The sequence below is a fragment of the Cetorhinus maximus genome, chromosome 6, assembly GCF_964194155.1.
Source record: "Cetorhinus maximus chromosome 6, sCetMax3.hap1.1, whole genome shotgun sequence".
Classification (NCBI taxonomy): Eukaryota; Metazoa; Chordata; class Chondrichthyes; order Lamniformes; family Cetorhinidae; genus Cetorhinus; species Cetorhinus maximus.
In genome coordinates this window covers 96559498-96574417 of record NC_135884.1, presented here as the reverse complement: position 1 = coordinate 96574417, position 14920 = coordinate 96559498, and the positions used below count along the sequence as shown (strand labels likewise).

General features: G+C 40.6%; 1 protein-coding gene across 1 annotated transcript in view; it reads right to left on the bottom strand.

Moving 5' to 3' along the window:
• slc12a3 (solute carrier family 12 member 3) overlaps positions 1–14920 on the bottom strand; it is a 55901-nt gene that overhangs the window by 27735 nt on the left and 13246 nt on the right. Inside the window, exons 5-10 of the mRNA XM_078542956.1 lie at positions 12367–12506; positions 10415–10525; positions 8839–8950; positions 7840–7970; positions 5831–5915; positions 3398–3552 (exon numbers count right to left, since the gene is read on the bottom strand). Coding sequence (XP_078399082.1) covers positions 3398–3552; positions 5831–5915; positions 7840–7970; positions 8839–8950; positions 10415–10525; positions 12367–12506 — 734 coding nt within the window. The remainder of the gene's footprint in view (positions 1–3397; positions 3553–5830; positions 5916–7839; positions 7971–8838; positions 8951–10414; positions 10526–12366; positions 12507–14920) is intronic.

Here is a 14920-nt window from a genome sequence, read left to right as displayed (position 1 = left end):
GGGGAGAAAGAAGGAGTGGCAAAATTGATTAAGGAAAGCATTACAGTGCTGGAGAGAGGGAGAGGGTGGCCTAACGGGGTCAAAGACAGAATCTACTTGGTTTGAGTAAGAAATCATCGAGATGTCAGTACACTACTGGCTGTATTCTATACACCACCAACTAGTGGAAAAGGTATAGGTGAGTAAATTTACAAGGAAATTACAGAGAGCTGCAAGAATTCCTGAACAGTGATAATGGTAGGCTCTAATTATTCTAATCTAAATTGGAATAGTAATAGTGTCAAGGGAAGAAATGAGGAAGAGTTTCTGAAGTGTGTTCAGGAGAATTTTCTTTATCAATACTTTTCCAGCCCAACTTGGAAGGAGGCATTGCTGGATCTGGTTCTTGGGAATGAGGTGGGTTAAGTGGATCAAGAGTCAGTTGGGGAACATTTAGGGAACAATGTCATAGATTCAAAATGTTTAGATTGGCTGTGGAAAAGAACAAAGAGTGATCTAGGGTAAAAAATACCTAATTGGGGGTGTACCAATTTCCAGGGTAAATTGGAATCAAAGATTGGCAGGCAAAACTGTAACGGAACAATGGATTGCCTTTAGAGAAGAGATAGTTCAGTGCAGTAGAGGTACATTCCCACAAGGGGGAAAGACAGAGGAAAACCAGAGCTCCCTAAATGACAAAAGAGATAGAGAGTAAGATTAAATTTTTAAAAAGAGTGCGTTTTTGTGCATGAAAGATGTCAGGTTGATAAAACAAATGGGAACCAGGTTGAATGTAGAAAGTTCGAGGCGGGGGGGGTTGGGGGTGGGGGGGGGGGGGGGTGGGGCGAGAATGTAAAAGAAAGTTACAGAAACAAAGGGAGAGTATGAGAAAACATAGGCAGCTAACATGAAAGTGAATCCAAAAGTTTTCAATAGGCATGTGACTAGTAAAAGGTTAGGAGGAGGAGGGGTGCAGGGGCTGTTTAGGGGTAAAAAGAAGATCTGTACATTGAGGCAGGGAGCATGGCTGAGGCACTAACAGAGTACTTTGCACCTGTCTTTACCAAGGAGGAAGATGCTGCCAAAGTCACAGCGAAAGAGGAAATAGTTGAGATACTGGATGGGCTAAAAATTGATAAAGAGGAGGTAATTGAAAAGCTGGCTATACTTATAGTTGATAAGCCACCAGAACTAAATGGGATGCAGAAGATGCTGGGATGCAGAGGATGTTGAGGGAAGTACAGGAAGAAATTGCAGAGGCAATGGCTATAATCTTAATAGGAGGGTGGTGCCAGAGGATCCAAGAATTACAAATGTTAAACATTTTTTTGAACAAACGTGTAATGATATATCCAGCATCTATAGGGCAGTCAGTTTAACTTCAGCATGAGAATACTTTCAGAAAAGATAAAGCAGGACAAAATTAACAACTGATTGTGCAAATGTGAATAAATTACGGAAAGCCAGCATGGATTTGTTAAAGGAAAATTGTGTTTAACTAATTTGAGGTAGTATAAAGGCTTGTGAAGGGCAAAGAGGTTTCAGTAGTATACATTGAATTCCAAAAGACATTTGATAAAAGTGCCACATAATAGGCCTGGCAGAAAAGTTGAAGTCCTTGGAATAAAAAGAGGACATTAGCAGCATGGATATAAAGTTGGCTGAATGACAGGAAACAGCGAGCAGAAATGGTTGTTTTTGGTTTGGAGGAAGATACATAGTGGGGTTGCCCAGGGGTCAGCATTAGGACCCCTGTTTTTCTTGATATATTTTAATGGTCTACTTGGGTGTGCAGGGCGTAACTTCGAAATTAGCAAACAACGCTAAACTTGGAAGTACTGTGAACTGTCAGGAGGATAGTAATAGATTTCAAGAGGATATAGACAGGCTGGTGAAATGGGTGGACATGTGACAGATGAAATTTAATGCAGAGGAATGTGAAGTGATACATTTTGGTAGGAAGAGTGAGGAGAGGCAATATTAAACATTGGAGAAAAGATTCACAAGAATGGTTCCAGGGATGGGAAACTTCAGTTACATGGGTAGATTGGAGAAGCTGGGGTTGTTCTCCTTAAAGAATATAAGGTTCAGAGGAGATTTTATAGAGGTGTACAAAATCATGAGAGGTCTGAACAGAGTAGGGAGAACTTGTTCCCATTGGTGAAAGGGTCAAAAACCAGAGAGTAAAAATTTAAAGTGATTGGCAAAAGACACAGCAATTGTTTACAATCTGGAATGCACTGCCCGACAGGGTGGTGGAGGCAGATTCAGTTGTGGCTTACAAAAGGGAATTGGATGAGCACCTGAAGGCAAAAGAATTGCAGGGCTATGGGGAAAGGGCAAGAAAATGGGTCTTGCAGAGACTTAATGGGCTGCATGGCCTCCTTATGTACAATTACCATTCTATGATTAACTGAACTCCAGGGATGAAAGTCTGATTATCTTTAGAGCATAGAATTTCAACAGGACAAACTTTTTCCCATTCACTACCATGCATAGAATTCAAAACTCCCAGAATACTCCCATATATTTCAAAAGTTCAGAGATCCAATGCATCAACCCTTATTCGCATTCAATGCTATTACACACAATTCCAACATGTCAAACCATTGCCTTTGCACAGCATGTACAGTTCCAATGTATCACACTAGCTCCCATTTACTCCTGTTTTAGAGAATTTGAACAGACTCCTTTGCACTCTTTGGGCAGAAATTTCCCCCTGTCGGGGGGGAAGTTGATGGGCGGGCGCAGCGCCATTTTATGTGGGCAGGCCAATTATGGCCAGCCCAGCATGACGTCTGCAGGGAAGCGCTATGTGCTCCCTGTGTTTGTGGTGGTGGGGGTGGGGGGGAAGAGAATCCCAAAATTGAGTGTGCGCTCTTTCGCACATGTGCACAAAGGAGCGGAGTCATCTTGCTGAGGCTAAGTGCAGTTTCAGGGAGAGTGCCTCTACTTTTAAAAATATTAAAAATAGAAAAAAAAATTCCCTTACATGTCCCCTCATGTGACAATGTCACATGAGTTGGGACATGTTCATAATTTCAAAAAAAACTTTATTAAAATTTTTAAAACCCCACATGAAACCTCATCCCGCCTGTGGATGAGGTTTCATGTTTTTTCTAGTTGCCACCAACCTTAGGGTTGGACGGGCAGGTCCACTAATTACTTTAATTGATCTGTCAATGGCCTCAATTAGCCATTGACAGGTCGGCAGGCGTGCAGCTGATTTTGCTGTGCTCCTGCCTTCCTGAAAATTTAAATGGGTGTGGTGACGTCGGGAGTTCTGCCCGACATCATCCTGCGCATCATTTTACACGCATCAGCGATGGTAAAATCCTGCCCTTTATTTCCCATTCTAGAGTTTTTAAAGCAAAGCCTGCCATTTAAAAAACAAAACTGCTGTTCCAAGTGTTTTTACCTGGTAGTAGTTAATAAGTCCATATTTACAAGTACCAGCCTGAGTGCATTCGGTGAAGTTCCATCCATAATCACAGGCAAGGCCCTCACAATCCATTGACCCAATTGGAATGCTGTCATTCACACTTCCAGAGGCATCACGTATCATACAAGATCCTAAAATGGAGGGTGGAAGGAGCTATATTAAAGATGTATTTAATGAATTTCTAAACAGTACCATATCCTCGCCAAAGACACTAATTTTAAGGATGGTGCATGAGAAGCAGTTATCTCTCATGTTGGAGGGGAAGGGCAGAGTTCCTCCCAGAACCATTTTTAGTGCTTTTGGCAGTATTAGTGAGTGCCAAGACACACTCACGCAGAATCAAGATTGCAGCACAGGTTCCGAAAGTGTCAGATCTGTAGTATAAAGATTTGAAAGGTCATCTATACACAGTCACACACTGTGGTCACAATGTTTCTTCCCTCTCGTCACCAAAGATGGAATTCTGTGGGATACAAAACATGTGACTGATCGAAGATCTCTGTATTGCTGCTGATGTCAATGACGGCACACTTCTATGTCGTTTACCATTTGTACAATAATCAGGCATGCATTTGTGCAGCTTTACAAATCCACATCTCCATTTATTAAAAAAATCTCACAGCAAAGAACGAGCACAAATATAATTACTCTGAAGCAAAACAAACGCTAGAAAATTGGCATATGAAGTCTCTTGAAGTGTCATCATGCCATAGTGGCATTTACAAACATAATGACCAGAATCTTCCGTTCAGGGTCAGAACCCCTATTTCAGACCCTGATCAGAAAAAAAACTTACACATTGCCCTGAGAAATCAGAGGAAGGTAAAGGTTCTGATGAGGACCCTGTAGAACTCAGTCAGTGCAGGAAACATTGAAGGGAGCAGCGGAGAGAATCTGCTCAGAAACCACATCCCTTTATATGGCACCAGCTGCCGTATTCTGTAAGTAAAGAGTTTAAATGCCCCAAAGCTCCTTTGAAAGGCTACGGAGGGAAATAGGTAGGTAAGGGGATAGGATGGATCAGGGGATAGGGTGGGTGAGGTTAAGGGGATGCGTTGGCAGGTAGGTAGGGTGGCAGGTGGTTGAGTGGGTAGGTGGTTTAGGGGGTAATCTGGTTGGGTTGGGAGGAGTTGTCAGGTCGGGTTGGGAGGGGTTGTCAGGTCAGGAGCTGGTCAGGTCGGGTTGGGGGGCAGGGTCTTGTTGGTTGGTGAATCGGGGGTTGGTTAGTGAGAGTGATTGGGAAGTTCAGTTACCCAGGAGTTAACCAGATTATTTTCTGTCTAACATTTCCTGAGTAATTATCCAGGTAAATAAGTTGGAACTGTCTCAGAGTTGGAGTTTTTTTTCAGAGGGTCCCGGGGAGCAAGGGAATTGCCCATCAGAGTTCAAATTTCCTGGGCAAGTCCCACGGAGTCCTTGTGCTGAGACTTTCGAGGGGTCCTGTAGCACATCTTCCAGGTACGTCCGGCCTCTGACCATCTGGAGATCGGAAGATCTGGGCCATTGTTGTGTTATGCTGCCTTTCTTTCTTATAAAACATGCAACACTGACCTTAAAACATTTATTTAGCTTTAACTGTTGATTTGGTGTATAGCATGGTGTAAGACTGGAAATATTCCATTCTGAGAAACAAAATGTTTCAAATTGCTTTCCTCATGCATCAGAGCTGAATGCATTTGTGTAACATTCTTTTATCATTATTTTAACGTGTAAATTCATTTCAACAGGTTAACACCTGCTAAAACTTTCAACAAAGGAATATTACCGTAAACATGTTAAGTGTTCCTATACTCATATCAGTTGATCTTTTCTAGGTTTGTGCTAGTTTAGTTTAATTGATAACACTCTTACCTCTAAGTTGGTAGGTCATGGATTCAAGCCCTACTCTCTGCATCATTGGAGAAGCCAATTTTTGATTAAAATGTTAAATGGAGGCCTTGTCTGCACATTCATCTGGGCATAAAGGTTCCTTTTGCACTATACACAGTGAGGTTTCCCAGTGCCCTGGCCAACATTTTTGCCTTAACCCATACAACGAAGGTGGATAAGCTAATCATTGAACCAATTGCTGTTTGAGAGATTTATGTGCAAAATAGCTGCTTGCTCACAAACAGAAACTCTGCACTGTAAATGTAATCAATTGTATGTGAAGTGATTGGAGATATTTATGGGAGCTAAGTAAATACAACCTTTTTCTTGTATTGATGACTATTGCTTGCTATTAGGGATAAGCACTTGATAAATGGCAATGATATTCAATTCAACACAGAAACCTGGAAACAAATTATTTGAAATAAGCAACATTAAAGCCGAAAGGGTAGGTTATATTATTTTTATAGGTCAGGAGAGACTTGTAGAGCTGCATAGCAATGTGGTAGTGATAAATAGTAATTGCTCTGTATAACTTACCAATGGTAGCAGAGATTACAAGGTAGGAAAAGGCTGTCCAAAAAATGGCCGACAAGGTTCCCTTCGGAATGGATACAGCAGGATCCTATAAGTGCAATGCAATAGGAATGAGGCCATCAATACACAAGGAGGTTACTAACTACAGGCAGAATAAGACATTCACCTGATGAGTTAATAGTCATAGGTATTTAATTTCCCATTTCTTCTATTATTCACTTGTGGGATGTGGGCATCATTGGCAAAGCCAGCATTTATTGCTCTTGAGAAGGTGGTGCACGTACGGCCTTCTTGAACTGCTGGAGTCTTTGTAAGATATTGTAATGCTATTAGGCAGGAAGTTCTAAGATTTTTAACTAGCAGCAGTGAAAGAATGGAGATATATTTCCAAGTCAGGTTAGTGTGTAACTTGGAGGGAAACTTGGAATGATGCTCCCTTGCATCTGATGCCCTTGCCCTTCCTGGTAGAGGTCACAGGTTTGGGAGGTGCTGTCGAAGAGGCATTGCTGGAATGCATCTTGTATATGGTGCACACTGCAGCCACAGCTGAGGGAGTAAACCCATTATTTGTTCTTTTGACCTAATTAATTTTTCGTGTACATTTAAGCAAAATGAATTCAGAATGTAAATCATATATCTTCCTGGTATTCAATTCTGATGTTGATCATAAAGTCATATACAAGTTAGAGTGATTTCCCTAACCATCTAAAGACAGCAATACTAGGAGCACAGATTCCATCTTTCACAGTAGCTGGAGGATACTAGTTTCTGACTTAGTTTTATGGAGCTGAAAAATGGACTTGTGGACCTACCACAAAAAGGCCAACTGAAGAAACAACTAAACATGCTTCTGGAGGAAGAGCAAGCGATGTCTTAAAAAGGTGAGATGAGGAGGTTGATATTAACCAAAAAGGAACATGCTCCTTTGGCCAAACTACTTTTACCAACTCCTAAGCTTCTTTTAGGCTCTACGTTCTAAAAGTTAAAGTCACCCACCCTGGCTGTGTTTATTGAGTCAGGCAAGAACAGGCTTCATGAGCTTTACATCAATTTCTTATATTTCCAAAATGGAGTAAATATTTTGATTGAGATAGTCAGTCCTAGGCCAGATGAAAATTTCAGAACAAAGGCATAATTTTCCCATTACAATTAGAGTTAGACTTGGACTTGGTTTCTAGTTTGAGGAGCTACGGTAAGACTAGGTCTAACTGGCTTGAAAATCCAACGTAAAAGATTGATTCTCTCATGCTTCCAATGAACCTCATCTCCAACTTTGACTTCCCAAACCTTTTATCCCCTTTAGTGTTACTCTCCCAAAAAAGTTTGTTCATTCAATGAAGACATATTTTACACCCCCAATTTTGATTGGGTCAGGCGACCATTTTACACCCATCCAATTTTAAGCATTGCCCCAAATTCAAAACTAATTGATGGAGTTTTTAATACTGGCATAGAGGGACAAGAGAATTTCATTTTCCACATTAGCATTCATCACTTGATAAAGTGAAACAAATAAACTTGGAAATAAGTTGATCGACAGCTTTATAAATCCCTCATTTGCTCTCCAGTAATATTAACAAATTACATTATCAAGTATATGACAGGACCTAATCGTGTTGTCTTGTTACATGATGCAGGGGGAAGATTCTACACAAATACCTGGTCCATGCCGCTTCTGACCCAGAAGTTTAACCAAAAAACAAATAACAAGAAAAAAAACCCATTAAAATGCACCGTTATCTTTCTTCATAATACTTGGGAACATTTGTTAATTAAAATTATTAGAGCTCCTTTTAAAACACAAAAGCCTGAAATACGCTCCTTCATTCAGGAATCATTTAACATTATCATCTCCTACTAAATATATTTTCCTATAGTTGGGAATGTAGGTGAAGGCATTGCTACAAGTGCAAGTGGGAGTTCCTTGATTTATATCTGCACTGACTTCACAGCATTGAAATGAAAAGAAAAGATACTCATGGATTTATGTATTCATTCAGTGTTTGAATTACCTTCAAGTCACCAGAGATGTTTGCACCTGCCAGGATGCCAGTTGCTGAGGGAAAGAAAATGGAAAACATGCCAAAGAACGATGCATCATCACCTCGCCAGTTAGGCAAAAGGTTTTGGGCAAATATATCAGCTGTAAAGCAAAATCAGCACCAGAGTGAACAGTGGGGTTGGGCACCATTGTATGAACTAAACCATTCACCACACACCTGCATCCAACAAATACATGACCATGCTATAGGTGCTGCAATCAATTGTAAAACAATCTAAGCAAACTCGGTTGCTATAGCTTGAAGTTACTAATGTGACAACAATGCATAGCAGACTATTCATTTAATGCATCTTGATAGAAAAACATTTTAACAAGCATCAATGTTTCTTATATTGGTCAACACTACTTTATTCTGCGGTGCCTCTTGTTTTCTCTTCCACATGAGGAGTGAATAGAGAGAATTGTGTTTAATATCGTATCTGATTTCAGTCAAATTCATCAAAGGGTTCTAGTGTAAGAATAGAAGATTTAAATTAAAACCTTAAAAAGTTATACTGTTAACCCCTCACCATGCCTCTCCTCTCTCAAAGGCACCTACTCATGTTGAAGTAAAGTTTCATGGATTCAGGCTGCCCGACTGGCAAGTCCTGAAATTTGAGCTTAGATAGTGACATTGCCAGAGTATTCATCCCTGAGGAATCAAACTCAAACCGGTCCTCACTCAATAGCCATGCGTTCCCATTTTCCAGCAGAGGTCATTTGACAGCAGTTAGGAACAGGAAACAGCTCTGATTTTCCCATTCCCTAATCCAGGGCATGAAGGTCAGTTAAAACCTTCCACATTGAACACTAAATCTGCTGAACAATGGGGAGGAGAGGAAGTCTGTTCTCCACTGTGCCACAAGGCTCCTCAATAAATTGACCATTTTTATTTAGAGGAAATAATTAAAAGTGGTTTGGCATTAAGAAAATGTAGCTGGAAAATAAGGTGAGAAACATAAGTACACACCTCTATAACTAAAGAAGCCTTTGGCCTGTTTTTCTTTTGAAGCTGGGATAATGGTGCCCACGATGTAGTTTGCAAAGGAAATCATGATCACAAAGAAGAAGCCAACCTGTGCCTGTCAAAAAGAAAAAGAGAAAAGGGTATTCTTTGCAGCAGAATGGAAAATCACAGCATTGTTTCTTTCTGCTCCTGTTTATTTCTGTTATTTCCCATGCAAACTGCTAACCACTAAGTGGATCCATTGGGTCTTTACAACACCACTGATACGATGGGATGGAGAGTCAATTACGTAGAGGAATCAAACAATGCTAAATTTACACTTCCTTTCCCTCCCTAGGTGAAATCTATTGCTTCAACACAGACTGCATCTAGCAGCTCTGACAAGAACAATGAGATGTACAGAGTTACAAAAATATTTTTATTTTCTTGTATTGAATCTTATTTGAGAAAAAAAAGAACAGAATCTGAAAATAAGGTTCAATGAATAACCATGTTTATGGTGTCCCACCACAGCTTTCGAGGCCTTCAAACATTCTAACATCTTGGATCTACTCTGTAGAATTCTTTCCCTAAATACTCAGACTTTGTTCCTCAACCACAATGTGAGAAACCTTCTCAAAACCTGCAACTTTGACTATCACCTCCCTACTCTTCTCCTGTGTGAAGCACCTTGGAATGTTTTAAACATTAAATGCACCTTATAAATGCATATTGTGTTATGTCAAGAGTAATAACCCTGCTGAGTTTAGTCCAGTAGCCTTAGTTTAAACCTTATTTTAGCCTTTGTTCTATCCCCAGAAGCTCAAGAATCCCTTCTGTCCTACCCACCAGATCAGCAACAACTTTTGGATTCAAGTCGAACTAAGTTTACAAAGGGTAGAGATGCACATGGATGAAAGGGAAGATATCTCTCTGATTCTGTGAGATGTTTCTATCACATTCCTATTGCTCACCTATACCTGTAAAACTAATGCTGTTATCCCTAAAATTCAGAAGTAATACTCCATGTATTTCTAGCATCAAACTGGCAATGTCCATGGTCTCTAAGCTTTCAATGGGAGGACATTTACACAAGTAGTACTTGATAGCAATTATAATTTAAACCAACATTGGTCATCTTAGTGTTTTGGCACTTTGCACTGGTTGCTGGCTCCAAGGACCATACTATTACTGTTGTTGGACATGGGTTTGCAACTGTGATCCCACAAAAGTAAGGTTCCTGAATTCTGCCAGGGAAATTGTCAAGCATTGCTCAAGAATTTTTTTGTGGGGAGGGAAGAAAATTTGAAATGGATCAGTCACAACAGAGGTCTTTCACCTACCTCATCACAGCCAGCTAGGAAGCTGCAAAGATAGGGGGAACATTTGCTTACCACCCAAAACATGGGGGGTACGGTATGGTGCATGGGAGTGGGTGGCATAATAGGGAAAAGAGTATATTAAAAATCAAGTACAAATTAGTGGTAAATACTACCAGAGTCTGCAAAATTAAAGTAAAATTAAGGTGGATCTACAACACTTCTTGAATTGAATACAAAGGCTCAAATTTTATGTAATTTTACAGCTTCTGTGTCTTTACCTTTGCTTCCCATTCCATTCCAGCTAGTGAAATCCCAAGTAGCACGGTTACTGTTATGACTCCAATAATCCGGATATCATTTGTGGGATCCACAATTGTTGCATTGTACTCCTGTGGAAATGTTAATGTACTTAGATTAACAGGAGTTCTGCATGAAGTCACATTAAATCACAACAAAAATGAGAATATGCATTCGGGTCTTGAAGGCTACTGGAACTACACAGCTCCAATGAACATATTGTCATTATACATACATGCACAGTAGCAGCAGTGGACACCATCTACAAGATGCACTGCAGGAATTCACCAAGGCTTCTTCGACAGCACCCTCTAAACCCAAGACCACTACCATTTAGAAGGACAAGGGCAGCAGATAGATGGGAACACCGCCCCTTGAAAGTTCCCCTCCAAGTCACTCACCATCCTGACTTGGAAATATATCGCCGTTCCTTCACTGTTGCTGGGTCAAAATCCTGGAACTCCCTTCCTAACAGCATTGTGGGTTAACCTACACCACATGGGCTGCAGCAGTTCAAGAAGGTAACTCACCATCACCTTCGTAAGGGCAATTAGGAATGGACAATAAATGCTGGCCCAGCCATCGAAGCCCACATCCTGTGAATGAATAAAAAAAAACTCTCTTCCTCATCAGAAAAGCTATTCTTGGGGCTGCTAACAGCAGAGGCATCAGGGTCCCCTCACCCAGGAATAGCATAGTCCTGTAAAATGCTTTTTGCAACAGGTTAAGCTCAACATTGATCATGTGTAACACAACTGGCCAAATTCAGATTGGTTTCGTCCTGTGGGGTAAATAGGCCAATCACAAACAGATCATAACATATTCACATATGATGTTGTACTGACAAAGTCATTGAATGTTTGTGATTCTAACAATGAATTCTATTAGAAAAATAATGCAGAAACAGACCAGTTAAAAATCACACTCATCATGCTTATTGTCAACGTTTGTCATCTCACTCTGAAAACTGCTGTTATGCAAAGGCTAGTACTGACAGGTTCAGAAAACTGGTCGTTAAGCTAATCATTGGGGCTTGTCTGAAGCACACATTATTTTATATGATTTTTGGATAATTGCTGGCACCAGATAATGAAGAATTTCCAAACTAGTCAGCATTTTATGACTTATCTAGCAATTGATAAAAAAATAAATTGACAATAAATCAATTTAAATTAAACAGATAAGGCAGCTACTTCATTATTTTGTGAATTAGATTTTAATATAGTTCATAATAAAAGATTAACTCATTTATTAGATTTTTCATTCATTCATAGTCAAGGATTCTGCATGCATCTCACTTTGTTGTTGAGTATACAGAGGTTTGTTATTCTTGTTGCCACCAGCCCTTTAATTCTGGATAATCTTTGCAAATTAAGGAATGTGCTGGAATGTTGCAGGTTATCAAGTTAATACCGGTGCACTCATGACAGAACCTCAAGACTGCTTGCAGCTGATCTGCCCTTGACCTGTGACCTCTGACAGCCTTTCTGCTCAATGTGTCTCAAGGGTTTCATTCATAACCCAGATAGCTCTGAAATGTTGACAAAGATGAAATTTACCATCATTCCATCTCCTCCTGTTGTTTTCTGGCAAAAGAAAGCAAAGAAAGGCTATGAGGCAGGGCTATCCCAGCATCCAATACCAACAAAAGGACTCTTAAGAAATAAGATGTGTAATTTTAATGGTGTGTTTGGTCCAATGATATTCCTTACTCCTCACCTTTGAGGGAGTGCCAGGACTTCACTGAGGAACTGCCTATGGTGGAAAATTTGGAACCTGACATGGAAATCATGAATGCTGACCAGCATCCTATCAATCTGTGTCACACTGTGCTCGAGCATTCTTGAGAATGAACCTTAACAAGGCATTGATTGGTATTCACGGCTCTTGCAAAAAGATACTGTGACAATAATTTGAAATGAATCTAACTTACAATGAGCAGGTCTCTCACGGTCTCAGCAAAGCCAACAGTATGCATAGAAACTGCAACCGCATTTGCAAAAGCAAAGATGAGACCAATGGAACCTCCAAGCTCCGGTCCAAGGCTCCGAGAGATGAGGAAATATGTACCACCTGAACAGCAACACAGGAATGAAAGCCAGTTTACTGTAAGCACAGGCCGTGAAAATGTACAGTACAAAAACAAAGGACTCTTCAACGGGACCTGATTCAAAAAATAGATTCCCTACAATTACTGATTTAGTCTTGGGGAAATGTTAGCAAATGCCCTCGGTTTGTGATTTGGACTAGTTACACCGAGTCTTGTGTTTAATTTAACCAGGAGCTGCAATTTGTTTCACTTCTGCTGGCCCTGTCTACAATGTGTTCCTTTCTTACATTTCAGTTCAAAAAACAGAGAAATCTTGCCAAATGCAATTGGAACAAGAAAAAGCTGGTTACGCCTCATATTTATGTAAGACAGGATGGGTTGTTTGGACCTTTTATAAAACATGTTCTAGTGAAGCCAGATCTAATCGCCACCATCTCCATCTGCTCGCCCGCCACCCACCACCCCACCTCCCCCACTCCCCCAAACCACTACTGCTCTGAACGCTTGGCTTTCTAGGCTCACTGCCCCACCCAATACTCTCTCCAAGCTCATCTCGTCTTTGAGACCCACCCTTTGCTGACTATCTATTTCTCTTCATGCCACCACCCCAGCCCTCTCCCCTTCACCAACCCATGCTAGCTGACATTGTAAATAATTCCCTCGTCGGGTATTGCCCAACTCACTTCACAACTATCACTGCTGCCCCGATGTCTCAATAAAACTACCCTCAACCCCTTTGTCTTTGCAAACAGACAAAGGACCCATCACCAACTTATCTTTCCTCTTCAAAATCCTTGGAAGTATTGTTACTTCCCAAATCTGTGCCCATTTGTCCTGTAACTCCTTGTTTTAGTCCCTCCAATCAGGTTTCCATCCTAACCACAGCACAAAACTGCCCCTAACCAAAGTCAAAAATGTCATTCACAGAGTGTTACTTTGGTATCTTATCCCATCTCATTCTTCTCAACTTCTCTGTAGCCTTTGACATGGTCAACTATAGCACCCTGGATAAAAGGGTTAAATTATGAGGACAGGTTTCATTGACTAGGCTTGCATTCACTGAAAATAAAATAAGGGATGATCTAATTTAGGTGATTAAGATTATTTAAGAGTTTTGAGGAGTTAGATAAAGAGAACTTATTTTCTCTGGTGGGATAGTCCAGTAGCAAGGGATATAAAGATAAAATTGGAGTCAGGCCATTTAAGAGTGATGTCAGATAGTACCTCTTCAGGCAGTGGAAATCTGAAAATTCTCTCCTAAAGCGCTGTTGAGGCACCAGGGGCAATTGAAAATTTCAAAACTGAGATTGATACACTACTGTTTGGCAAGGGTGAAAAAGGTCGCAGAATAAAGGATGGTAGATGGGGTTAAGATATAGATCAGCAATGATCTCATTGAATGGCAGAACAGGCTCAAGGGTTGAATGATAGGCCTGCCCCTATCCTCTGCCAACGCCACTCCTCCACCATCCAGTTTTTGGACTGCTTTCCCTTCAATCCACTCTCACTTTTCCGATCACAACAGGGCATCTCCAGCAATAGCTTATTTCCCAGCTCTTGAAATATTACTTACAGAATTGTCTCCTCCATCCCTTGTCTTCAGTCTCATGGTAGACATGGAATCTGTTTCTATATGTACAGTGATGACATCCAATTCTACCTCTCACTAACTGCCAAGTCTCCACCATTGCCTCAGTGTTATGCTACTTGTCCAACATCTAATCTTGGATGAACTCCAATTTCCCTCAATTAAACATTTGGAAGACATAAGCCATTATCTTGGGCCTTCCCCAGAAACTTTGAACTTTTGCCAATAACTGCACACCCTCCCAGCCACTATCTTTGGCTGAACTAGATTATTTACAACTTCTGCATCCTATTCAACCCAAGTTGAGTTTCTAACTCTATATCCCCTCCATCACAAAGATCCCCTATTTCCACCTCTGCAATCCGCCTCTGCATCTATGACAGACCAGCTGGAAAAAAAATAAAGAACTGCATTTATAAAGCATTTAGTTATGCCCTTAGAGAATGAGGTTGGGGAAACAATAATGGGGAACCAGGAAATGGCAGAGGAGTTGAATAAATACTTTGCATCAGTCTTCACGATAGAAGATGCTAAGAGCATACCAAAAATACTAAATAATCATGGGGCAAAAGGTGGAGAGGAAATAAATACAATAACTATCACTAGAGAAAAAGTACTAGGGAAACTAATGTGGCTAAAGGCCGATAAGTCACCTGGATCTGATGGGTTGCATCCTAGAATAAAGGAAATAGCTGCAGAGATAGTGGATGCACTGGTAGGAATCTTCCAAGAATCCTTAGATGCTGGAAAAGTCCCAGAGGATTGGAAAACTGCCAATGTAATACTCTTATTCAAAAAGGGAGGGAGACAAAAAACAGGTAACAATAGGCCAGTTAGCTTAACATCTGT